We start from the raw sequence: 26818 nt of genomic DNA, 5'->3' as shown, positions 1-26818 counted from the left end.
GTATGATTTTGACCCATCAAGCGTCGCGCGAATCTGCTTAACAAGTTTCGTCGGAAAACCATGTTCTAGCACTAACTGCCATAGCTCATTTCGTTTGACTGAATCGTACGCCGCCTTGAAATACACAAACAGATGATAAGTTTGCAAGTTGTACTCTCGGAACTTGTTTAGTAACTGGCATTGGGTAAGTATCTGATCCGTCTTGGACCGACCCTCACGCTAAGTACTATCAGAATTGAGGAATGTAATACCTCGATAGTTTTTACACTCCAGTCTTTAATAACACTATAATTAAAGCGATAAAATATTATTCATACAAACGTATTTCCAAAACTCGATTAAACTCACTTTTTTTTTTAAATTAATGTCCTAGAAAAAAACCAGTTATTGGCATGCATGAACCACTCGGCTAGTCTAGTTACAGTGGATTAGCAAAATCTGAATCTGTTTTAGTACTTGAACACATTCATTCATCACAACAAAAACAAGCACGCAACATCGCATTTAAATCCATACCTATGCGCGGGTTTCTTACTAAAAAAAAGATTTTTTTTCTCGAATCCACATCGGTACAATCACGTGACTATGACTCTTCAGTTTTTGGGGCCAAAATATCAGCAGTCCGGTTCGCTGCACATGAAACCACTCCTCATCGGAGGAGCCATACATGGGCGGGTGTAGTCAGTACATATTTTGTTGTATCTTTTTGCAAAACAATTGGACTGGAAACCGGCAAAAAAACTACAATGATACCGTAACGAAAGAAAGTGGTACTTATTACCAGATTGCGTGAAATATGACCCGCTGCGCTTCAGCGAGGAAAAAAAAACAAGATAACTACCACCGGGTGGTGGTCAGCCAGCAGCAAGCAGAATCATCGTCACCATCATCATCATCATCATTTATCACTCGATCGCGCAACACCAACAACGATCTGCCGGGGCCGGCAGAAACACTGCAGACAGTGCAGTGTTTGCTATGTGGTCATGATCGTGTCAGTACGCGAGTGATAATGGTAACGATAAACGAGTTAACTCGAATCGAGCGGACCCAGCCAGTCAGCCTGCCAGGCTAGTGGGGTGTGCAGTTGGAGTCGCCTTTTTTGGGAGGATGTATGATTTGCAACAACCGTCCGTCGTCGGTGTTGTCGTGCTGGCGTGAGTGACCCACTTGATCGACCAAGGTTCATGCTGCTCAGACAGCGTATCGTTTAATGGTCTACTGCAATTTCTTCGAATGTGACCGGCCGTTTGCTGTTTCAATTGAACTCGAACACAGAAACACAGATAGTGGTTGTCAGCAAAAGAAAAAAAAACTGAAATACATTTTTGAACGAATCTCATCTGGTATACAAAAGTTTCGCCATACAACATAAATTTCATCGATGGAATATCATGATTAAATTTTTCCCGTAGCACCCTCTATCTTTAGGAAGGATATTGAACACCCGATTTTCGTAATAGGAATTGCAAAATCACGTAGAAAAACGAAGCTGCCGGTATCCGATGCCACGGCGGTTACCCTACTTGCAAACCAACCCAATCCAGATCGGGAGGGTGCGTAAATTGATGTAGTAATTGAGTTATTCTCCCTCAAAACTCCCCGCAGCAGCAGCAGCAGGTTCGCTGAAAATCCAAATCAGATATGGTGTTGGTGCATACTGCAGCAGCATGTTTCACTCCCCTATGAATAATTACAGCTTACTGTGTGTCTTTACCCCAGACAGACTGAGGATAGTGTAAACATCGATTCATCCATCCATGAATTTGCGGGCTTTTGACTGCGTTGCGTACGGGAAGATGGAAGAAGGGGATTTCGGTTGCCCGCAGGCGAATTCAGTGTGCGTGTTCGGGGGCGGCACGCACACAGCACCGAAAGGTCATCTCGCTGGCTTGAATGGGATTTCGTTATCAGATGAATCGTAGCAATTCAAGCACGAAAGCCTGGGTTTTCAGCCTGGGTTTTCAGCCTGCTGTCAGGTTGGGAAAACTGGAAGGATGTTGTTGACACATGGTTCGACAGACGGTCCTTTTTTCGATTACCGGCGGTATCACATGATTTGTACTCTGTTTATCCGTTTGCTTGGTTTAAAATTCCAGCTGATGGTGTGAATCGGGCAAAGGTTTTGGGTTTTGAGAGATAAAATCAACAATAATTTGAACCAGCAAGACAGACTGCCGTTATACGAATTTAACTTAAATTTTAGAAAGATTTGATATTTGAACTTAGAACTCGCAAAAGTCACATCTTCGCAGAGTTCACTGCTGTCTCCAAGAGGCCGCCAAATTTAGGTGCTCATTGGCGATTTCAGAAAGTGATTTTATTCCGTTTAAGAAGAAGGCCGGTATGGTGATCTCAGATAATTAATAGTCATCTATGTTTCTGGGATTCATCCCTATTTATCATAGCTGTCACAAATATCTCCGAAAAATTTCGGATTGATTGGGTCGGTCGGGGGCTTAGGAAGGACCACTCTATATGATTACGGATAATAATAGAAGTGCTTAGGTAGCAGATGGGAAAATCAGGTCAATTCATGTCGTGTGTTCGAGTCTCGGCTGGGCGGTGCTGGTTGATAGAGTCAGTAGGATTTTTGCACTGGCCCCGTGACTGTCCTGTGCTCTGATGGCCGGCCGCCGGGTCTGTCGATGGGGAGGGGTCCGCCTGCGGCATAGGCGTGACGGCTATGCTTGGGGCTCTACCTATGTTTTAGTGGGCGACATTGCCTGTCTCGTTAGGTAGAACTGATGTTTGAGGTCTCCCTGACACTTTGTCGATATCACAAAAGGGTCCAGAGCAGAGTTTTATACGCTATTAAGAGACCAGTTGGATAACCCGAAAAAAAGGAAAAGAAAAAAAGCAATAGAAACCATAGCAATAAATAAAAATTAGCACTTCGTGGTTTTATAATACATTTATCGTTTCAGATCTTTTAATAAATTGCTAAAAATAGAAATTATTGTGCTGCCACTAAAATAAGGAAGAATATTCAATGCACTGCTCATTAAAAATAAAACGGAATTGGGGCGAACCAACTACACAGCTTGAAAGCCCCATTAAAAAATAAATAAATAAATAAATAAAATAAAACGGAAAGATACATTACAGCATTTATCGCTTCTGATGATTAATGAATGAATAAACTCATTTAAAACTCATTTCACGTTTTTATTTATCGACTAATGTAGGTATGCAATCAAATGCTATAACCATGCAGCTTAATTTAATATGTGAATTGTATTACGTAAGATGCCTTCTTGTTTCTTTTTTTGAATGCGCACAGTGCATAAAATCTGAAACATTCAAGCTCCATAAAAGGAAGGAATTTTCTAGAAAGTAGGTGGTGCAATCATTAAACGGAGAAATAATAAATGTCGATCGCCCACGCGCATGTTAAGGCAGGCTTCGTGCAATCCGTTGAACGTCGATTCTGGGGCACTCGAATATTACATGCTCTGGTGTTTCTTCCACGCGCCCACATTCTTGACCGGATAGTGACCCAGCGTGGCCAAAGCGATGCAAGTACTGCCTAAATAAAGCAACCGTGTCCTCATAAGAACTGCATCAGGTGGAAGTTCACGTCTCCGTGCTTCCTGATCATCGAAGTCGACAGAACAGGTATGAGGTATTTCTCTTCGCATATCTCACCCTGTCTTCTACCACATATATTAACACACTAGGATTTCTACTTTCAGAAACCCAAAGGATCTTATCCCATAGTAAATGCGATTTCTTTACCGAGTACCGAGTCACTCGTTCCAGAGTAGCTTTGATCAGCTGCGTCTGTTTGTCTGGAAAACCATACTCGTGCATTATCTGCCATACCTGTTCGCGTTCAACGGTATCATATGCTGCTATGAAATCCACGAAAATATGATGCGTGGGCACGTTGTACTCTCGACATTTCTGGAGGATTTATCGGAGAGAAAAAATTTGATCCGTGGTAGCACGGGCCCGCCTGATACTGCCCTACGAATTCTCTTGCTATTGGGGATAGACGACGCAACAAAATCTGGAAGAGGACCTTGTAGGCGGCGTTGAACAGCGTAATACCGCGGTAGTTACAGCAGTCTAGCCGGTCGCCCTTTTTGTATATGGGACAGACTACGTCTTCCATCCACTCTTCCGGTAGTTTCTCTGCTTCCCAAATCCTTGAAATCAGCCAGTGAAGTGCCGTTGCTACCGGTTCTTGGCAATTTTTGTAGAGTTCTGCCGGGATTCGATCCTTTCCGGCGGCTCTATTATTCTTCAGCAGAACGATTTCTAGCCGGATCTCTTCGAGATCGGGATCCGAAACGCTGTTGTCGTTTGTAGGTACTCCGAGGTTAACTTCCATTGCGTGTCTTGCTGCTATATCGCCGTTGAGGTGCTCATCGAAGAACTGCTCCAACCGGTCGACCACCTCGCGCTCGTTTGTGATTAGATCCCATCCGTCGTCCGTACACATGTCAGGTTTTGGTGTGTGGGCCTTGCGAGCTTGGTTCACCTTCTCGTAAAGCTTGCGGGTGTCATTAACCCGGAATGGTTGTTCTAGCTCCTCACAAGCTAGAAATCACTAGGTTGGTCCTCCGTACATAACAATCAACAGAGACTCTAGCCAGAAGTCGACACTTACTACTGCTAGGTCCGTAACTATTCGGCATAATTCTAGCCACTGCCTTCGTCATCGATATTAAGCCGATCGTTGATCATCAGTTTGCATTCTTCTGACCACCAACATTACCGTGGTGAGCGAACTAGAGCTTAGCTCCTTGCATCCGTCTCAAAATCATACCGATTGCCTTCGTGGCCAGCATTTCTACCTCTTCCAGTGTTTCATCTGCTACCGACAGTAAGATGTCGGTCACAAAACCAATGATTCCTTTTGGGCCCATTTGGGCAGTTTTAGGGTCGATACATCGTTGTATAACGCTTTCCATTGCGTTGCACATAAGAAGGACTCCATATAAAGTAGCGGCCAAAATTGCCGAATGTAAAATTTCACATTTTAGCACATGCTTAAACGCGGTTTTGTAGTAAATTGTCTATATTTTTATGATTCGCGAATAAAATTTTGATAGAAAAAAAATATCATGTGAAAATAAGCTGTCAAAGTTGCCCATTTCAAAAGTTTGAAAAATAGGTCATTTTAAAAAAGTAAAAAAATTAAATACTTATCGCGGGTGTAAATATTATTGTTATATATCATTTTAAAACTGATACCTTAGCCTATCAAAAAATGAAATGAAAACAAATTTAAACTCAATGAGGTGCGCGATAGGCTACTCATAATAAAAATGAAATTCTCATAAACTTTAATCAAAAAAACAACTCTTGTCGCCTCTTGTCGCCGCAGTTTCTAACAGTGCGTCTGAAAGCTCGAAGTATTTTGTATCAAAACATGAATTGAAAGTTTGCTATAATTTGACGTTTTCCGAAAAAAAATAATTTTAAAATTGTCATATTTTAGCAAGTCTTTAAAATTTTAAGTACCCTTTCAACAAATTTGATTATCTTTGTTAATAAATTTATTTAGTACCTGAAGAGAGTTTCAATGAGAAAATGGGAGAGTCCCTGCGAGAAAAAAAATTTTTTTTTTGTTAAGCAAATATTTATATCGGACACATTTGATATTTTTTCCCCAAATCACCCTAAATATGAGTTCTTATAAGTTTAAATCATTTCTTTTGTAACAAATATAACCTAGAATAAATTTGAAACTAAAAAATAATTTTGGCCAAAAATTGCAATTTTCCGACTATTGTGCGTTGGACTGAGAATAAAGCCTAGAGGAACTCCCGCTGTAATCTTCACCGATCGCTGCCCGTTGGTCGTCGCGTTGACCAACACTCGGATCTTGAACAGGTAGTCAGGGGCTCTCAATCTGTGTAGTGACGCGGCGATAGCCTCCCAGCTGGCGCTATTGAAGGTGTTTTTGACGTCGATCGTTATCACCGCGCAATATATAGATCTCCTCCTCGCTTCTGTTTTGCCGACTTTCTCGACTACTGTCCAGATAGCGTCAATCGTTGACTTCCCTTTTCCGAACTTTGAATTGCATTCTCAACGGATCGTGTGCGCCCTCTCCGTAAGCTTCTTTAACCTGTTGAGGACGGTCCTTTCCAACAGTTTTTTGAGTGTGTCCAGTAGATCGATTGGTCTACTGACGATGTTGGATATCGCAGCTTCGGCAGTCATAGTAGCCTTTGTATCTTGCACATGCCCGCACTATGGGCCAGAAATTAAAATTTCGGGACAGAAATATTTGCGGTTAAACAGCATGTCTCAGCTCAATGTGGTCTTCGGCAACTTTTTGAATAAAAAGTTGATGCATATTTTGAAGGGGTCGTCCAATATTTAAGTACTTAAACAACAATTTAAGTAATAACTTTTTGAGTAAACTTTTTTTTACCTTTTTGGTTTCAAAATATTAAAGATAAACCAATTTCAAGTAATTTTTGTGAAGATATCAAACTTCTACCTTTTACCCATTTTCAGGAATAGTCCTTTGTTTATAAATGACCCCTCAAATCACATTTCTTCTTGTAACATGTTTATTTCAACAGACAGCTCAATGTGATGTCGTAGAAGATATTTTGCACATAAAAGAGGAATATTTTTGCTGAAGACTGTTTTGCTTTATATGCATTAATTAATGAAATATAACTGATTTTAGGTTAAAAACCCGAATTAATCCACCTAGCGGCGTGACCTAGCCTTTCTACTGCCATAATAATCATTATTTAATTTCTCAGGAACGTCTATGTATAATTAACTTGACTATATTTTTAAATATCCGTTCCGTATTCCTCAAAATCCTTATTTGCCAGTAAAATTACCAACGTATTGCGTAGAATAATTAAATTTTCTTTCCTTAGGTGCGTAAATACTTGTAAAACCTTATTTAGTTTTATAATCGGTCGGCCTTAACTTTTGGGCTTCAGAGCCATATACGAAACTTGTTTTGAATTGACAATATGAAATATGTGTTCATAACAGATTTTTTGATAATTAATTAATACCATGCGTTCAAAAGTTAGCATCTTTGAAAAACAAGAGTTCAGAAAAATTATTATTATACTTCGCTTTTGAAGACAAAGGATATCGACAACAAAATGATTAATCTCAAAATTTTACTATTAGTTTGCTTGGCTTCAATTTTGCGATATATCTGAATTAGAAAAAATAACTGAATAGAGCATTAGATATGAAAAAGAGAAATTGAACTTTTTCTTAGCTGGCGCTCCTTCAGATAATTATTTTTGCATGAAAATCAAAACTTAAGCTTCTTTTGAATGTACTTTCATGAAAAGATAGTCATTACCTTGATCGCATCGTTTTTACAATGTTAGAGGGTTAGGAAAACAAGATGAGGTCGAAAAATAGTGCAAGCTGCGCCTTAAACATGCTTGAGAATAGGAAATATGATCGATATGATTTCCAGTGCTTGTCATTTTTGATTTATTTGTTGAAACATGATACATGACATAAGACATCTGTCCTTTAAAATGTCATTAACGAAAACAAATCTTACAAAATTACTACCGTGCAACGTTTACTTCCTATTTTTCATATAACATTTCTAAGCTCTAGTATCTATTGATTAAAAAGACCTACATGCTTAAATTAACTGCTTTTCTTCGCTGTTTGCTTTTCTTGTACAATTGTGAGTAACAGCAAGTGAACAAAATGACAATTGAAATCTGAAATCAAAGAAAAGAAAAAGCTTTTCGATTGAATCCCACTATTTAATATTTATTTGCAACAGATACGTAGTTCGCCTACGTCGTGCAGGCTTCATCAGTGTCTTATTTCAAAGCGTATACGTATCTGTCGCGTATACGTATAGTGAAATTTAGTCGGTAAAAGTTTTTTCTTTTCTTTAATTTCAAATTTCGTATTCCACTAAGAGGCTTCAAAAACTTTAGACAATTGATTCAGAAAAGTGAGAAACATCTTTTCTTGAATTTCAATGCAAATTTACAAATTGCAAATTGTCATCCCAAGTAACAATTTGAGTTTTATTACACTCTTATGATAGCATTCAAGACCACAATTGGTCATGAAAACCACCATAAGAGTACAATCAAACTCACATTGTAGCTTGGGATCACATACACACATACATACATACATACATATATACATACATACATACATACATACATACATACATACATACATACATACATACATACATACATAAATACATACATGCATACATACATACATACATACATACATACATGCATATATACATACATACATACATACATACATGCATACATACATACATACATACATACATACATACATACACACATACAGCACACACATTAAATACAATCAACATTTGTTTTGATTTCACACGTTTTAACGGTTTAATATACGGTGCTTAAGTGTTAAAGTTTAAATAACTTTTGAATGAACCGTCCGATTTTAAATAACTCGGTTTCATTTGATAGATCTCAGCAGTTATTTTCAAATAATAATAAAATGTGTGATGTTTTTCATTGAATTAATGCTTATATGTTACAAAAATATGTTTTAAATACTATTTATTCACATTTCTATATGTAACTTTCAAACTACAAGCCCAATCGTCATGAAATTTGGAAGTTAAGGGTTTGCAAGGCTCCTCTTTCATATGCAATCAATTTTGTTCAAATCGGTTAAGGGACCTATGAGATAATGAAGTCCCATTTTTTTCATATTTTTATACATAACTTTTGAACTAAAAGTCCGATCAGTATGAAATTCAATAGCGACCAATGGGACACCTAGACCTTTCATTTGACACTAAGAACATTAAAATCGGTCCAGCCATCTCCGAGAAAAGTGAGTGAGATTAAAAGCGTCACATACACACACACACACACATACATACACACACACACACACACACACACACACACATACATACACACACACAGAAAATGCTCAGTTTTCGAAACTGAGTCGAATGGTATATGACATTCGGCCCGCAGGACCTTCTTTCCATTTTCGGTTTTCCAAGTGATTTCTATACCTTTATACTATATATTTATATAGTAGAAAGGCAAAACCGTCTGATGAAAAATCCGCGTATCTTAGCCATCTGCAAGTATCTGCAATTAGTTTGCATACCAATTTGTAGGGAATTATTAAAGCTATCTGCCCAAATGTATATTTCAGAGAATACCTGGGAATACCATGGCTGGGAATACCTGGGAATATTGCGGATTTTTTTTCATTCATTAATAAATATGCGTCCTAGCGTCAAACAGTCCTCACAGAAAATATGTATTTCAACATGCTGAATAACTTTGTAGAACATTTGAAACCAATAAAATAATCGTGTGCAAAGTTATTGAGTGTAATTGATTTTTAAGTGCTCTTTTTTAACACATTCTTTTATTTTGCAACCAGTAAGAGATAGATAGTTATTTTATTCAGCAAAGTTGCGTATTTTAGTATTTTCTGCAACTTTTGCAGAAAAATAGTTTTTTTTTAAATTATTTAAGAAAACAAAAGTTTGTATCACCCTAATAGGTGAATTCATGGTCACCCTAATAGTGCAGAAAGATGCGCTATATTTTATTATTTTACTTCTCCGAAGACAGCACCCTTGAAATTACAATATACATTTTTCATCAAACGGTTTTAGCATAAAACAGTTATATCTTATTAATTAATGCAGAAAAAGCAAAGCAGTCTCCAGCAAACATATTCCTCTTTTATGTGCAAAATGTTGTCTAGAACATCACATTGAGCTGTCTATTGAAATAAACATGTTACAAGTCAAGAAGAAATGTGATTAGAGGGGTCGTTTATAAACAAAGGTCTATTGCTGAAAATGGGTAAAAGGTAGAAGTTTGATATCTTCACAAAAAATACTTGAAATTGGTTTATCTTTAATATTCTGAAACCAAAAAGGTAAAAAAAAATTTACTCAAAAAGTTATTACATAAATTGTTGTTAAAGTAACACGTAAATATTGTACGGCTCCTTCAAAAGATGCATCATTTTTTCATTCAAAAAGTTGCCGAAGACTACATTGAGCTGGAGATACGCCGTTTAACCGCAAATATTTTTTGTCCCGAAATTTCAATTTCTGGCCCATAGTGGCCCGGGAACGCTTGGATTGCGGCTTTTACGACTGCGTTAGGAATTTCATCTGGACTTGGCACCTTCTTCACTTTCAAGCTGTTTGCAATAGCTACGAGCTCCTGTGTTGCAAAGGTCACACTCGTGTGGTCTAATTGTCTCACACACGCGTCCTCGTTCTAACGAACATGCCGGTGTAACCATCTCTTTCGGACATTCGCTCTTGCTTATTCAGGCACTGGTACGAGTTTTTGCGAGTGTGTATTCAGTTTACAACCACGGTCAACGCTCTAGCTTGTCATTGTAGCTCGAGCAGCTGATACCGATCGCCCGCAAGGTTTAGCACTCTCACCGGCGTTAGAATCGAGGGCGTAAGATGAAGAAGAAAATAAAAAGTAAAGTAAAATCTGTATCCCTTACGGGCTACTGGCTGCCCACGAGTTGTTTGCCTCGTGAGTGGGTTACTCAGAAAGACGCTACGAGGCTATGCGTTCATGCAGTGTGTAAGTAGCAAAATGTTTGTCGTACGCTTGCGTCAGTGGCGTTGGGGGCTTTGCTGCTCATAATCGCTCGTGAGAATAGGTATCGTTTACTTCTCGCCAAATCAATCACTATGCGCCATTTACTACACTGGCAATTACTTTCACTTGGCACAGGATTACAACTATTCCGCTCAACTCCATCAATGGGTATGAGTGATCCGTAAACTCCGTAACAATCGGGGCCTGCCACAAAAGACGATCATTAAGACTGTCGCAGTGGCCTTTTAACCCAATGCTCCTCTGGCATACAAAAAAATTACTTTCACTTACGTAATTACACACTGAAATATCTCAGGAACATACGCTGTATCAAACACTAACCATTCACTACACAGTGCTTTTATTACTTCTTGCGTGGTAACCAACATACTACTCAAATTTCATTCCAATCAAAAATAGTTGGGGTTAGAAATGATCTTTTTCTAGCGTTTGGACCTGGAAATGCTCAACTACGTTAATACTTTGGTTTTTCTAAGTAACAATTTCAGTTGTATGATACTGTTATTGCGGTGTTTATGACCAATTTTGGTCACAAGAACCGTAATAAAACCTTACATTGTTACCTGGGAGATTACTGTAATATATTGTAAATAGGATACCTAATTACATGTTACAGCTATGGTGGTATAAAATACGACGGTTTAGGTATAAGCTTATTTTTGTGACACAGTGCTCTGAAGCAACGAATAATAGCTCAGCAGAAATAAATACGTAAAAGTGTAATCAACAGATACCAGTGGAGGTGAGAGAGAGCAATTTTACTGACAATTAAATTAAATTGAAGTGGCAGTAATAGATGGCACCTCATGTAGTAAATTACTATAGGTGGGATTTATTGTGCGGTAATAGACTACTAAAATAAGGATTCGGATTTGGAATGGATCGCTCATTAAGAAAGAAACGGAACTAAAACACAAAACTACACAAGTATTCAACACCTTTCGTTATTTATGAATGAAACGTAAATTATTGGAAAACAAACGGTTTGCAATAAAACCTTGTAGCACTCATTTAAAACTCATTTCACGATCTTAATTGTCGAGTAATGTAGGCAATGGCAATCAAATGCAATAACCAATTTAGTATATGAACTATGTTACTTAACATGCCTTTTTTGTTGCGCACAACGCAGAGAATTTCCAACATTCAAAACCCATAAAAGAATGGAATTTTTCAAGTAGGTAGGTATACATTCATTAACCGGAGAAATAATAAATGTTGAAGCAACTTTTCTTTCGCTGCATTGAAAAAAAATCTGAGCAACTCTTTTACCTTTTCTGGTTCAGTTCCGAGCGCGTACTTGAAATGCCTTTCTTCGGAAGCCAAATTTTCAATGCTTTGCTGCAGGCATCACTATCAATATTGTAGCACAGAGCTGTGCAGTGCATATTCCGTCACATAAAGCCTGCGACCGTGTGTTTGGGCGATGACGTTTTCTGTACCGTCTTCACTGGTACTGCAGCATTGCCAACGAACGAACGAACGAACGAACGAACGAACCCGAGTGAAGGGCAAATTCAATTAGGCGGCCCAGGAAATCTTGTTACAACTTTTGTTCAACATCCAGCCAGCCAGTGGCGGCGGCGGCGGCGGCGCTGTCTACAGCCGATGGGCTAGGTTTGCGTGATCTGCCATCATCGTTCCGCATCCGGGCAGCTCGAGTGAGAGACAGAGGGTTGGTGGTGCATGTTATTATGTAGGATTAATAAAATAGAGTTTTCCCTTTCTTACATTTTGGCTTGTTGGCTGTTACGAAACGTAATAATACAATTTGAGATTCTTCTATTTCGAACGATTCAAATCTGATTTCATGATTGCATTTTTTATGTGAAATTGATTACCGGCTTTCAATTCCCATGCTTGGTAAAACTTTTCTTTAAGCCTTCAAGCCTATTTTCTTCTACAACTTTAGTTTGAAATTATTTCAAATCTGGACAATACTGTAAGTTCATAATCATAACTTCATGGATCGGCAAAATACTTTAACGTAATCGAATGTGACAAACAAGCTTATATATATAGAGCGACATTACTATGATTATGTTCATATTTTAAGTCGAGTTCGGAGATCAACCGACAAACGACTGACAATTTCATCCAGCAAGCGAGAGCGCAGAGGTGGGTGTAAAGTTTCCTATACGACGCCATATGCGACATAGTCCGAGGGAATGAATTTTTCATCGCTTTCTACTCACGTCCCCGGAGCGGTTCGAGCGAAGGAAAATATTGGAACAGATATCCATGAAATGAAGCGAAACGATAAATCTGAAATTGAATTCGCAATTTCATTCCATTACTGTTGCCGAAGCGAGACATGTACGAGTCGAGGAGTCGACTCTTTGGCCGCAGGTCACAAGTAACGGGGACTTAGTCAACCGTAAAAGCCGCAATCAACAAAGCGACAGCAGCAGCAGCAGCATCGACGACACGGATGAGTCTTTCGCTGCAATATGGTAAAGTTTTTTCCTCATCTGCGAAAGGAAATCGTAACATTACATGTACGTATAATATATGCGCCACACGAAAGCCATAAAAGCAGGCAGTTTCACCTTCGAAAATTGATGCCAATTCGTATCAATTAAGGAAGTGTTTATCACCGATAATTACTTAATTCACTTGTCGCCTTGGGAATAAATAATTGCAGTCTCTTTTCCTCGGGCTTGCTTGTTACCGTCCCAATTACAGCACCCACACTGTGTACTACTCTATATGGTGTCTTCGCCTTGTTAGTTAGTTATGTCATTAAAGAAAATAAGAACTGTCCATATTGGTACGGCGCACAATTGGTTTCATCATCTCGAACCGTTGAACGTAACCTAATTATGGGCTATTATTGTGGCAAAAGTACTTACTCGGCTATACCGTTGCTGGTACATTTGTTGACTTACAGTTGATCTACTACAACACTACTATTCTTGCTGATTATTTTGAATGCTAATTAGTCCAACCGGACAGCATTGACAAATCGGAAGTATTATCTACTATCGACGAGTTGAAAGGCTATTATTTTGTCTCAATTGACAGCTGTCGATCGACTTTTTGTTGTCTTATCGTTCGACTGGTTTGATTTCAACCGGGCTGCCACATTCGAATTGAGTGATTATTGATCAACACCGCAGCATTTGTGTATCGGAGTGTGAATGACAGGTAGAAAAGTTGTGATTAGTGAGGGACAGGGATACCCCTCTCCTCTTTAATGTCTCATTCATACCATTCAAACTGTTTTGGATGTGCCCCGGTAAAATCTGTTGCAGAGTAACCGACGACTTTTTGTATTGCCAAAAACAAACAAAAACTAACTCGTAAATCAGTTCGATTTTTTTTAAAGATTTACGAACTAGATGCTAACTGTGTTAGCTTTAAGAGTCGTTTATTGGTTGGACGAAAAGCTTAGGCACAGTAGAGAGTAAATTCGGAAGTGAATGTTTAAATAAAATCGGATGCAAAAAAAGCAAAATCTTGAGTTTATACCGTCTTTAGACATTAACATTACCCTTCTTTATCAGACTTCGCAGCCGGCTGTTAGAATACTGGGAAATCACGGGGCCAGTGCAACGTTCCTACTGAATCTATCTAGCAAGCACCGCCAAGATTCGAAAATACGACGACTGACTGAAGTTTTTGGAGCGTCTTAGTAGAATCCGAAACCTGAAATTAAATTAAAAAGAAAACTTCAATTAAATTCTACTTATATTTATTCTTGACAGATACGTATTTCGCCGATACGACTTGCAGGCTTCCTCAGTGTCTGTTTTCGAACCAATGTCTGGCATGTATTAGACCAGCATCGTACCTCGAAGCTAATTGGACGACCCTCCAATCGGAACAATCCACTTTTTTTTTCTACAAAACAATATAAAGATGCAGTTAAAAGCTCAAATAAAATCAGTGTCAAAGACAATTAATCCGATCTTGAAGAGATTTCGCGAGAACTCAGTCAGCTGAAGAATAATAGAGCTGTCGGAAGGGACTGTTTCCCGGCAGAAATGTACAAAATTGGTAAAGAACCCCTAGCAACGGCACTTAACAGGATAATTTCAAGGATTTGGGAGGCGGCGAAACTACCGGAGTACTGGATAGAAGGTGTGATTTGTCCCATCTACGAAAAGAACGATCGGCTCGATTGCTGTAATTACCGCGGCATCGTATTTTCGTGGATTTCAAGGCAGCATATGATGCATTTAAGCGCGAACATCTCTGGCAGACAGATAATGCGGTACCGGAGAAACTGACGCGGCGAATTAAAACTCTCCCGGAGCGGGTGATGTACTACGTGGGTGTTTCGGGGGGCGCTCTCTTGTTAGTCTCGAATCCCGTAGAGTGTTGCGGCAACGAGATGGAGTATCATGTATGTTATTCAACATCGCTATTAAATGTGTGATTCGTCTAGAGGGCATCGAAACGAGAGGAACGATCTTCAGCAAAAGTAGTCAACTCCTAGCCTTCGCAGACAACCTCGACATCTGTACTAGAAACCTTGGAACGGCGGAAGCCATTTACACCAAACTAAAAACAAAGGCTAGGAGGTTTGGGTTACAAATCAATGCGTCGAAACCAAATATATGAGAAAGAGATTCCAGAGAACTTTCTTTGGGAGTACCCAGGTGCTCTCTAAAGAAGTGAAGAACCGCAAGTTCGACATCGTAGCGCTGTAGGAGGTATGCTGGAAAGGAACGATGGTAACTACCAACAATGATGGTCACACCATCTACCAGAGCTGCGGCAATACACACGAGCTGCGCACAGCTTTTATAGCGATGGGTGAGATGCAGAAGCGGGTGAACGGGTGGTGGCCCATCAAACCCCGAATGTGCAGGCTAAGAATCAAGGGCCGATTCTTCAATATTAGCATAATTCATGTGCACAGCCCTCACCTCGGAAGTACCCATGATGCCCAAGATATGATGTCAAAATCATCTTCGGGAACTGTAATGCTTGGGTTGACCAGGAGAAGGAACTTAGACCGGTAGTTATACGGTTCAGCGCATACCCACAAACGAATGAAAACGGCCTAAGACTTGTCGACTTCGCCGCCTTCAAGAACATAATCATACGTAGTACCTTTTTCTAGCATAAATCCTACCATCGGTACACCTGGAGATCACCCAACCAGACGGAATCACAAATCGACCACGTTCTGATAGATGGACGGCGCTTTTCAAACATTGCAGACGGAAGACCATGATAGTGGATCAAGTGACCTCATTGGTGTAGCAAGCAAAGTGTCAGCCCCATCTATAAGGGAAGTTGAAGAAGTCATCCGTCGGCTGAAGAACAAACAAAGCAACGGGAAAGGATGGCATTGGAGCGGAACTTATTAAAATGGACTGTGACAAGTTGACCGACTGTCCGCATCAATTGACTGTCAACGACTACCGAAGGAGTTGAAAGACGGGGTTATTTGCCTTATCTACAAGGTTATTTACCTTATGCCCCCTACAAAGTACTGTCCCAAGTCATCTTTCATCGACTGGCCAATAGCCAATAAATTTGTGGGAAGTTATCAGGCCGGCTTCATGGAGGGTCGGTCTCAACGGACCAAATCTTCACCCTGCAGACCCAGATCCTCCGAGTCCCCATGCGTCACCTGGTCTAACAAACCAGTCGTCGTATGTTCGAATCTCGGCTAGGCGGTGCTGCTAGGTAGAGTCAGTAGGATTGTTGCACTAGCCCCGTAACTGTCCTGTACTCTAACAGCCGGCTGCGAAGTCTGTCGATAAAGAAGGGTAATGTCTAAAGACGGTTTATGCCCAAGGCTTTGTTTTTATATGATAGTGTAAATCGACAAGAGCTATGGAAAATTTTGGACGGATATGGCTTTCCGGGTAAGCTTACTAGACTTGTCATGGCTACGATGGTTGGGATCCACTGCTGTGTGAGAATCTCGGGTGGATTGTCGGACCCATTCGAATCTCGCAAGGGACTTCGACACGGAGATGGTCTTTCCTGCCTGCTATTCAACATTGCGCTTGAGGGTGTTATAAGACGAGCGGCGGGTCGAAATGCAGGGCACGATTTTTAATAAATCCAGTCAATTTATCAGCAAAGCAGGACGTCAGCGCCAGCGTCAAGCGTCAGCAAAGCAGGACGACGTGGATGCTGTCGGCAGAACATTTGAGGTGGTGGAAGATCAGTACACCAGACTAAAATGCGAAGCAGAGAATATTGGATTGAAGGTAAATACGTCTAAAACGAAGTATATGCTGGCGGGCAGGATCGAGCACGACAGGGCCCGCTTGGGCAGTACCGTGGTAATCGACGGGGATGAGTTTGAGGTAGTCGACGTGTTCGTATACCTTGGCTCACTGGCAACAGAGGACAACAATACCAACCGTCAGATTAAAAGGCGTAATATCAGCGGAAGTCGGGCCTACTACGGACTCTACAAACACTTACGGTCGAACAGTCTGAGCCCCCGTACAAAGTTAGTAAGTAGGTACGAAGATCAACGCCACCTACAAAGTGCTCTCTCAGCTTTTGTTGCGTCGTCTATCTCCAACAGCCAGAGCTTTCAGGCGAACTTCACGGGGGCCCAACTACGGATCAAATTTTCACTCTTCGTCAAATTCTCCAGAAATGTCGGGTGTACAACGTACTGAGACATCATATTGTCGAAGATTTCAGGGCAGCATATGATATAGTCAACCGCGAACAGCTATAACAATCTGCCCTGGAGCGAGTGATGTGCTACGTGCGTGTAACTTTGCTTACGGAAGACATACGTGCACTGCCGTATTTGAAAGAAAAGGTGTTGCGGACTATGTTGGGCGTAGTAGAAACAGAAAGCAGAGAGTGGTTTAGACGTATGAACCGCTAGCTGCAGGCACTATTTGAAGAGATTCCCAACGTACATCTGGAGAAAGTTGGAAAACTACGATGGGCCGGCCACTTCGCAAGGATGCCGGAAGACTGTGCAGTGAAATCCGTTCTTTTCAAGAACCTCACCTTTCACCAGGAACAGACGGGCCCAACGGGTGTGTCGAGACGCTCGATTTGGCGAGGATCTAGGGACCGAGTACAATGGAGAGGAATTCTCGTTGGGGCTTGGGACATAGTACATGGGACATGGGACATGGCACATGGCGCTTGAAATTTGGCCCATACGTTTTGAGATTAAGAATTTGGAACTTGGAATATCGTATTCGAGTTTTGTGATTGCGACTTGGGGTTTGATATGAACTTGAAACCTTGAACATAGATTTTAATGTTTTGGATTTGGATGGGGAACTTGAAAATTGGGATTTGGGTTATAGGCCTTGGGTCTTGAGACCTGAGACTCGTGACATGCGACTTGCGATTTGGGTCATGGATTTTGGGGCTAACAATCTGGAACTTGGGGCTTAGAAGTTGGAATTTGGAACTTAGAATATTTAGGAATCGGAGCCTGAACGAATTTAACCTTGGAATTTTGTATTTGGGACTTAGGATGAATTTTCTAGTGTTGACTGTCATCTGGTAAACTGAAAAGTTAGCAGAAAAAGCACGAAGTTAGTTGTTACAGAACCAATTTATGCATAATCGCCGTCTAAGTATAGCCAAGGGACATTCGACATCATTCCGAAATTCGCGTATAAAACCATGTGAGTTCCAATACTACGTGTGGAAATTCCGCGTAATTTCCGAAAATCATAATAAAAAACCGCGTAAATAATGCGCCAAACTAAAGAAGAGGACGCCTAAAATCGTCATAATTACATTCTGTATCTTTTAAAACCTCTTTATCCTTGTGTTGGTCTGGCATTGTGCATTACTGATTTGAACATTTTTCCTATAAATAAACAGTCTACTTTTCAAACAAAATTCGAAGTTTCTTTTTATGGGAAAAAATCAATTTTTTTCATTTAATTCTACTACTTTATATTCATTTTTTATTGTTTTTCTCTGTGTGATATGATGCTTAAAAGTAAGTTTTTTCAAAGAATCATTAAACTAGTATCGTATCCGGTACATATCTGGTATTATCGATTGATCTAGTTATTTAACAAAGCTTTATCTTCTGTTCGTACGAAATATCCTTCCTTGGATATAATTTAAGCAAACAAATTTCCAGTCAAAGAACTATTTCAGACCGATAAACTCTTTCTTTCTGCCCTTTATTTATTTATGTACTTGTTGAGCGTCTGGTACCGATCGATAAGATAAGCTCATTGTGGAGGCGTAACAAAGAGGTGCCCGAAAGCAGACAGTTTTGCGCACCGAACCGGTGCGAACCTTTTAGCCACCTAATCCCGCTAGCTCTAGGTTTATTTATGCCATTTTCTTTATGTTACCTTTCACTAACCTGCGTGTTTTACTTGTTTCTTTCATTTTAGCTTTTACTTCATCACACCGTCGGCGAAGATGTAACCTGGACCATACTGCGAATTTTATGACAACTGCGCAATTTCGCAAAATATCTCTGACCACCGTCGGGAAACGAGACAGAAAGACGCTTGAAAATGGACACCATTCAGGAGGTAACCGTAACGAAACCCGCTGAAGGTGAGCCCGAACAGACGGCGAATCCTCCAACGGTAGAGGTAACGGACGCTGCAGCAGGACTGCTGCACGAGACGACAAGGTCCTCACAGGATTCTTCTTTCAACGTACCGGACTATCAATGTTCTTCGCCGGTTGGGGATCCAGCAGCGGCGAGGGCGGATAAAATTGAAGTGACGACTGAAATTATCGAGCTTATCGACGAAAGTGGTGGTGGTGGAGGTGATGGTGATGGGGGTAAAGTACTGCCGGATGTCGATGCCATCAAGGTGCTAAATGGGGGCGACGGAAGTGATAGTGGTGTGGAGTTTGGGGGTGTTACGGGTTCGCTGAACGAAACCGGCGTTTTGCAGAGAGCACTCAGCAATAATAGTGCCGGCTATGCTAGCAGCTGCTGTGGCTTAGAGGAGGGCAACGGCGTCAGTGTGTCATGTAATTCTAGTGTGATAAGCTACAGCTCAGATTTGTATGATAAGACCGGCAGTACAATTCTTTTGGGTGGCAGTCGTTTGAGTAACGATTACTGTGCCAGCGAAGGTGGCAGCGAAAGTTCCTCTGTCACGGGAGGACCGGTAAGTTCTTTGAGGAAACCCGGCTGTACAACCAAGAAAAAAGTGGCCATGAAGGAGCCGTTAACGAGCCGATCTCCAAGGAAGTCATCCGAAAGTGGCTCCTCTTCGGTTAGAAGCAGTTCGCGATCCAGAACTTCTTCATTAGGACGGTCAGTTTCTCTAAATCTAAAATCGCCTCCGGCGTCAGCTTTGACTGTCAGAGAAAGAGCAAGATCACGTGAGAAAATCAATGCTTCCAACCTTGTTAACGGTAAGACTGCTTCGACCACACCAAAACAATCGGCTCAAACCAAGCGACCAACGAAGCCGGATTCCTTGCCAACGGGAATCAAAGAAGGTTCGCCGGTAATTCAAAGAATAAATTTATCGAGAACTCCATCGGTTACGCGAGGTCGAACCCCGATAGGTACACCCACCGATGATGGACGTTGGCCATCGGTTGGAGGCAAAGGTAATGCGGCGTCACGATGCAATGGTCGTGCCGGTTCGACTGCTCCGGATGGAATATCGATCAAAACCCGTGTAGGCACTCTTGCTCTAGAAGGCAAACCAAGCAGTCCGCTGGATAAATTTGGAACACTTCCGCGCCGGCGCCGAGAACGGTCTGCTGAAGATTTAAAAGCTGGCAGCCCTCGCAGTGACTCCATGACTCGTGATCAGAATCGAATGACAATGTCGCTTATTAAGAAACTTCCCTCGACCACCAGGCAGGAAACGCCGGTTAAAACCATACCCAATTATCCAAGGCTTGCCAGCGTAACAAGAAAGCTAGTCCAGAAGACGAAAATCTACCACGAAACCAGTGTACAAACGGCGATCACATGCAAGGACGTTGAGGATGCTTTCAACGGAAAAGCAAAAGACATTCGGGTCGATGCGGTTGAGAAGTGTCAAAAGGCTACTCAGTCGGACATCCGTGATAAGGAGATGGAGAAATTAGAAGAAAAAGTGAAGAAACTAACAACCGAATATACGGCGTTGATGACCAAACATTCGGAGAAAAGTCAATTGGTTACTTCGTTGGAGCAAAAGTTGCTCAAAGAGCGCGAGGAAAAGTTGGCGGCCCAAAAGGAATTGCAAAATAACAGCGAAAGGGTGCTTGGAATGTTGGGTTCGGTACACGGTATTCCAAGCATGGAATCAGCAAGCGGCGGCGAGTGTGACAGTTTGCTAATTCTCGAATCGCAACTGCAGATGTCCGGCTGCGTATTGGAGAAGAAGCAGGAGGAAATTATTCGGTTGCAGCAAATATGTCGCTCGCTGCAGGCCGATATGGAACGGTCGCTGAAGAATCAGGAGGAATTGTTGAGACAGAAGACTGAGGTGGAGGAAGAGTCGAGTGAGATGCAGGATTTTCTACAGGCGGAAAAGGCCGCCTGCGTCGAGGCACTGAAGGAAGCTGAGTTGGAGGCTTTCCAGCTACGGCAATCGGTGGCCCATCGGGAAACTGAACTGGAGCGACAGCAGGAAGAGTGCCGCCATTTGGTTCGGATTGGCGAGCAGAGACGGTAGGATATTATTTATGGTGCTGTTAATTTGATTTGTAATAACTGGAGTTTCGTTTTTTAGGCAAGAGTTTCTTGGTATGCAAGCGAAGTACAATGCACTGGAAAGTCGATCCAAAGATATACTGCTGCAGCAAGGAGCTGCCGTTTCGGGAGCTTCGGTGGCCCTGTCCGGTCTCGGTTCACGGCTGGACCATCTGGTGGAACAGTTGATTGCCTCGTATAATATTTCCGAACAAGATCTAGAGGTGAGTGCAAATGCTTCTCCCGGTAGGCCTGGAAATCTATTTTTATCTGTCGTTATCAGTTGATAGAGCTTTTGTTTATTCTGTAAGTTATTACTGTCTTTTATTAATTTACGCACCAGAGTTAAGCCCTTATCTATCTCTCTATCTATCTGAAAAAGAAAAACGTCTATAAGGAAAAAACAAATATTTGGCTAGGTTCTCAAAGTACTGGAGCAGTGAGGTAGTGAGGTTTTGTAATTTTGTTTATTATTTTATAATGAAAAGATCATTGCTTCGTCAATGTTAAGCGTACACAGATTATTTCAAATCAGTAAATGTGAGACTTGGAATGTGTCCTACCTTAGTGCAGCTCTTTCCTCGGTCTTCAGCGGATCAACCAAGGCTTGATGTTTAGCGGCGAAGAATTCGGCAATGTTTCGGTGATCAGTTTTCCGAAAGTCTAACGAAACAGGTGGGATGGTATTCATTAGACTTGAGTACTGTTCCTTGGGCGCAACAGTGGATGAAGGGTGAGGCCCTACAAGCTAAACCAGAGGCGACGGAGTGAGTGACATCACTGGAGCAACATCTTGTGGTCTGCCGAAAAAGAGTTATAGTAATCCAGAAGCTGTGCTGCTCCAATGTGGACAGTGGAGCGATCGAAATCATTGCATGTTGGACGAACTAAAATTTGGTCACAAGTAGCGATAAGTAACGAGAATTCATTGCATGAGCAGAGGTACTCGTCTGACGCCACGGACTGGCAAACTCCTGCACCACAATAAACCACTGTGAAGATCGCGTTTGTTGCAATTAGCCCCACTGGGCTAGGAGAGCCGGAAGCTTCCATATTATAATGCGGCCTGGTTTCAGAATAGGAGAAAGATAAGAATAGTTGCAGTAGGAGAAAAAGAAGAATTAGTTGCAGTCCCTAATCGTACTTCACAGACGACAGCAAACAAATGGACAGGTGTTGTTTTTAAAGTAGACAAAGGGATCGGCTGCACGGATCGGCTACTACAAGGTACAGAAGAAGCTTCCATCCATTATCCAAGGCGCGGAACGATGAGGCCACTTTCCTCTCGGCTTTCCTTGGAGCTTGGAAATAGGCATCGGCTATATCTGGCGGACACGAAGTGCGTCATGATGCGCAGTTTCTTCGCTCCGAGATGGAGGTGGCAGTATGAACAGAGTTTCGATCGACGCCATGATTTTTTTTGTATCTACACAACGTAGGTAATTGCTACGACTGTGTTCCAATCATTATGTTTCAAAATAGAGGCCTTGAATTAGCAATGAACTGCTATTAAAACGCCGCTACCAGTTGAGGTACTCCGGGCGCAACAAAAGACCGAATATTTGTGTGGAAAAAGTTCGTTCGTTGAGTCAGGTTTCTGCCTCAACCAATAGTTAGATAGTGGTGAACGCTTGTGTGCATTACGCCTACATTTTGGTAATACACGATAATGCTGTTCATTAGCCGGTTAGATGACAATGAGCTGGCGGCAACGGGAGACGAATCAACGGTGGCGATAGTGCGCTTGCCTGTTCAGGAGTTCTGGAAACCCCTCTCACTACACTCACGGATAGCTGCTGAACGCTGGCAGGAAAGCCTCGACTGCGCCAGAGAGAATGGGAATATTCATGGTACCAAGGTCGGTATGTCTCGTTATTCTGTTAGGTCCAAGCATCGGCAAGGCGTCGTTCGGGCAGATTTCGATTGACTTTGTCCGTAATCCCCGCACGTTTTGATAGTATAAGCGTATGCTGTGTCATGCGGACGGAAAGAACATCAGGAAGCGAAGATGAACTATCATATTGGTACTCGAGCATGATTGTACGAGCGTAACAGCACAAAGACAACGAACGAGATTTTTATAATTTTCAAACTATGCTTTCAAGAGATAATGTGATATATTATGAGTTAATTTTATTTTTCTAATTTTCCTCACACTCTTTTTTTTAAGGGCACCTTCTAGTGTGCTCGAGAGTCGGATTTCTTTCATATAAAATGACAGTACATTTGTATATTTCGTAGACTAGACTTCAGCATAAAATCCGCTAATAAGCTACTCTCTTTCACTTTCATGTAATGTAATGTGTCCTTCCGTACTAACCACTCTTGTGATTCGTCATACCCCTCCTACACGATCCTCATGACACTAAAAAATTCATGTTCCTAGAGACTACGTGCCGTACGGTAAGTTTGTGCGAAAGGGTTGTATTTGATACGTTCCACCTGCCAAGAACTCCCGTGCTGAACTGAAATCCATCGTATTTCTCTCCTTATAATGGTAGTCATCCGTGATAGTTTTCCCCTTTGAGCATGTCGATCTTTTCTGAGAGTGAGTAGAAGATAGTGTAGGTAACTAAACTGTACCCATTGCTGAAGACCAAGTCGCCTAGATCTGAAGCATGCTTCGAGTGATCTGTGAAGAAACCCGGTAGAAGATGAAATTCTCAACTGAAGTATTGAACGACTCTTTTCAGGACGTAATTTATCACAACGAGGCCTACACCAACAGCAGCAACAGTTGCGACGGCAGCCCACAGTCCGAGCAGCCTGGTGGCGGTAAAAGTGGTGGTCGTCAGCCACGTCAGGACTGTTCTTCCAAGTTAACACCATCCAAAAACGATGCGACCACACCGCTGTCTCCACAGCGTGGTCACTCATTTATTACCGCCGTGATTAGCGCCATCAAAAATGCCACTAGCAAGACAGCCGTCCTCAAGTCGAGTGCTTCCGCCGGAGCTTCCAAGGAGAGAAAAGAACCTTGCGGTCATGGTAAGTTAATCCGAAACTTCTTAGAATCAACCAATCAATTTCATTCTTTTCTTAGAATCGGACTCAACGGAGATGCTCGATTCGGAAACCGAACCGTGCCTGATGATGGACAACGTACTGGAAGACGTGGCCATGCCCGACTCACACTCACACAATATGGTTTCATCATCGACGCGTATTTCACAGATCGAAATGCCCTCATCGCTGGAGAGCGGCGCCAACGGGGTGATGATGTCCCACGACGAATCGTTGGACAATCTGTCGCAAGCCATCACTAACCGGCAGCAGATCGAGCTGCAATCGAGCATCATAGCTAGCGGTCGTTCGTCACGATTCCGTCAGTCCTGCGGCGGCGGTGCGGGAGGTGGTGGTTCGGAGCAGCAACTGCGGGCATCCACTGGAGGGGCCACCGACCATACCACCGCTAGCCACTCGTCCTCGCTGGAGGACGACGATAACAGCTGTTGCGCGGAAGCTTCCGTCGCCGAGATGCCATCCATTTGCGAGTACTGCAATGCCCAGTCGCTGGTCGATCAGGTCATCGATGTGGACAACCTGATCACCAAGCTGCTGAAGGTGCTGCGAATTGTACAGATGGACAACGATCACTGCATACAGGAGTTGATTAGTCACAAGTATGTGTTCAATGCTAACTACTACTGGTCCATAATTTATTATAAGTGAAATTTTTTTATTAGGAACAAACTAGCCTTAAGCAACGAAGAGATTCAAGACCGCGTGAAGGACTATGAAGAACTGAACGAAAAGTTACAGGACGATCTCAAAGATGCTTCCCAGCAATTAATTGGCCGGGGAAACGAAATCGCTAAATGCAAAGCGGAGCTGCAAGCTCATCGAAAGGAGATTGATGTAAGTTTACTGACGGACGCTCTACAAATTTAAAATTTATTCATGAAATAATATTTTATTCGTGCACAGAAACTAAACGAAGACATTTGCCAGCTGAGCACACTGTGCAGCAGCAACAACAAAAACGCCGGTGGACTAACGATCAACCGGGAGGACATAATCAGTGCGTTGAAATTGTGGAACGAAAACGATTCCATCCCGGAGAAAGATCTGGTCAATCACCTTGTGCAGGCGTGCAACGAGGTAAGCCACCGACCGGTTTAAGTTAGCTAACCCATCCGATAGTCAGTCTAAGTTAGATTGTTTATTTCAGATTCCCAAATTGAAAGCCCGATTGTACGAAACGGAACAGCAGCTGGCCGGTTTTAAGAACGGCGACCGAAGTAGTGGAACTAGTCTGATTATGACGGCTGGCTGGCATCAGGCGCTCAGTGAAGCCAAGCGACAGTACGAAGCGATCGACCGGGCGCTAGAAGTAAGTGCAAAATTTTCTAACTTTGTAGAAAAACTACTTGTGCACAATTTTTTCGACTAATTGTTACCATAGTTTGTATACCTCTCCACTTTGACTAAGTTAAAAGTTGTTTTTTTTATATTTTTTGAGACTTTTAATATATTATATTGTGTAGGTTAAGCAGAAGAGAACTGATCAAACAGTTGCATTGGATAATATTAGAGCCATATTTTGCTATTTTGTGATTTTGTCATCATTGTAACTAAACCTTTTGGACTGGATTTGTGGGTGCTTGTAAATTGTAAATTGCTAAAGTTCCTTATTATTCCATAGCTATATATTGTTACGATGAAATAAAGTCTTGTTGTTGCAATCGATTCTGATCCTTAAAGAAAGTATTTTATCCGGTTGAACCAGCTTGCTTGCAATCACCAATCTTGAGTATAATTGCCTTTTGTGATGTCCTTTTTAGGCGAATAGTGATCGAATGGAGAATCTAACTACGGTTGAGTGTAAATTAAAATCATCAGAACTTATGTAGAATGAATGAGTGCGATAGCCTCTTTTGAGTTATCGGGAAGTTTCTTACTGAAACTAATATTTATTAGTGCACTTTTAATGTAGTTTAACCAGTAGAATGTGATATTTTAACGATGGCATACTGTACGGTACGAGATGAGTCGGTGAGTGTTAATGTAACATTCGTGCGGTTGGCTGCTTGCTTTAGTGCACTTTTCTAATCGCATAATTACAAATTTTGACCAACATGTCAAAAGGTCCAATGTGCAAATGGGAGTTTCTCTTTGCGTCTCCGTTCTTATGCTTATTGTGGCGACATAAATGCATTTCAACCATAAATGCATAAATAACCATTTCATAAATGCGTTTCATGTAAAATAGATGCATTCAAGTGCACTTAATGCGCCGTGATAAGCGTAAGAGATGGGACGCAAAAAGAATCTCTCATTTGCACATTGGACCTTAAGAAATGTTGCTCGTCAAATGCTGTTGCTTTTTAGAGTGCCCTTCTGCCGCTTTAATGTATATAAAACTTGTCAGATGTATTTCAACTTTATTTGATAGTAATGTATTTGTAAATATGACTGTCAATATTTGCAAACATGTGCTTGGGTAATCCTCTTTCGCAAAGAATTTCGCATTTGCAGTATAATGTAATGGAAATAGCAACTTTTCTTAGATAGGAGAGTTGAACAATAAATTTCGCTAGCGTTCTGTAGATATTGATCATTATCAATGCGCTGATAAAAATGTGTAGTTCATTTAAAAAGTAAGAAAAGAATAATTGCAACAGAAATAAGC

At 41.5% G+C, this 26818-nt stretch overlaps 1 protein-coding gene across 1 annotated transcript in view; it reads left to right on the top strand.

Annotated features, from left to right (window-relative positions):
- Nucleotides 1-26818, top strand: part of LOC128738788 (uncharacterized) — a 145928-nt gene that overhangs the window by 110159 nt on the left and 8951 nt on the right. Inside the window, exons 3-9 of the mRNA XM_053834164.1 lie at nucleotides 18920-21165; nucleotides 21227-21410; nucleotides 23880-24174; nucleotides 24230-24809; nucleotides 24873-25044; nucleotides 25114-25287; nucleotides 25358-25519. Of these exons, the coding sequence (XP_053690139.1) occupies nucleotides 19046-21165; nucleotides 21227-21410; nucleotides 23880-24174; nucleotides 24230-24809; nucleotides 24873-25044; nucleotides 25114-25287; nucleotides 25358-25519 (3687 nt within the window). The 5' untranslated portion in view covers nucleotides 18920-19045. The remainder of the gene's footprint in view (nucleotides 1-18919; nucleotides 21166-21226; nucleotides 21411-23879; nucleotides 24175-24229; nucleotides 24810-24872; nucleotides 25045-25113; nucleotides 25288-25357; nucleotides 25520-26818) is intronic.

The sequence above is a fragment of the Sabethes cyaneus genome, chromosome 2, assembly GCF_943734655.1.
Source record: "Sabethes cyaneus chromosome 2, idSabCyanKW18_F2, whole genome shotgun sequence".
Lineage (NCBI taxonomy): Eukaryota > Metazoa > Arthropoda > Insecta > Diptera > Culicidae > Sabethes > Sabethes cyaneus.
The sequence above is the reverse complement of the archived record's forward strand: the minus strand, read 5'-3'. Positions and strand labels throughout refer to the sequence as shown.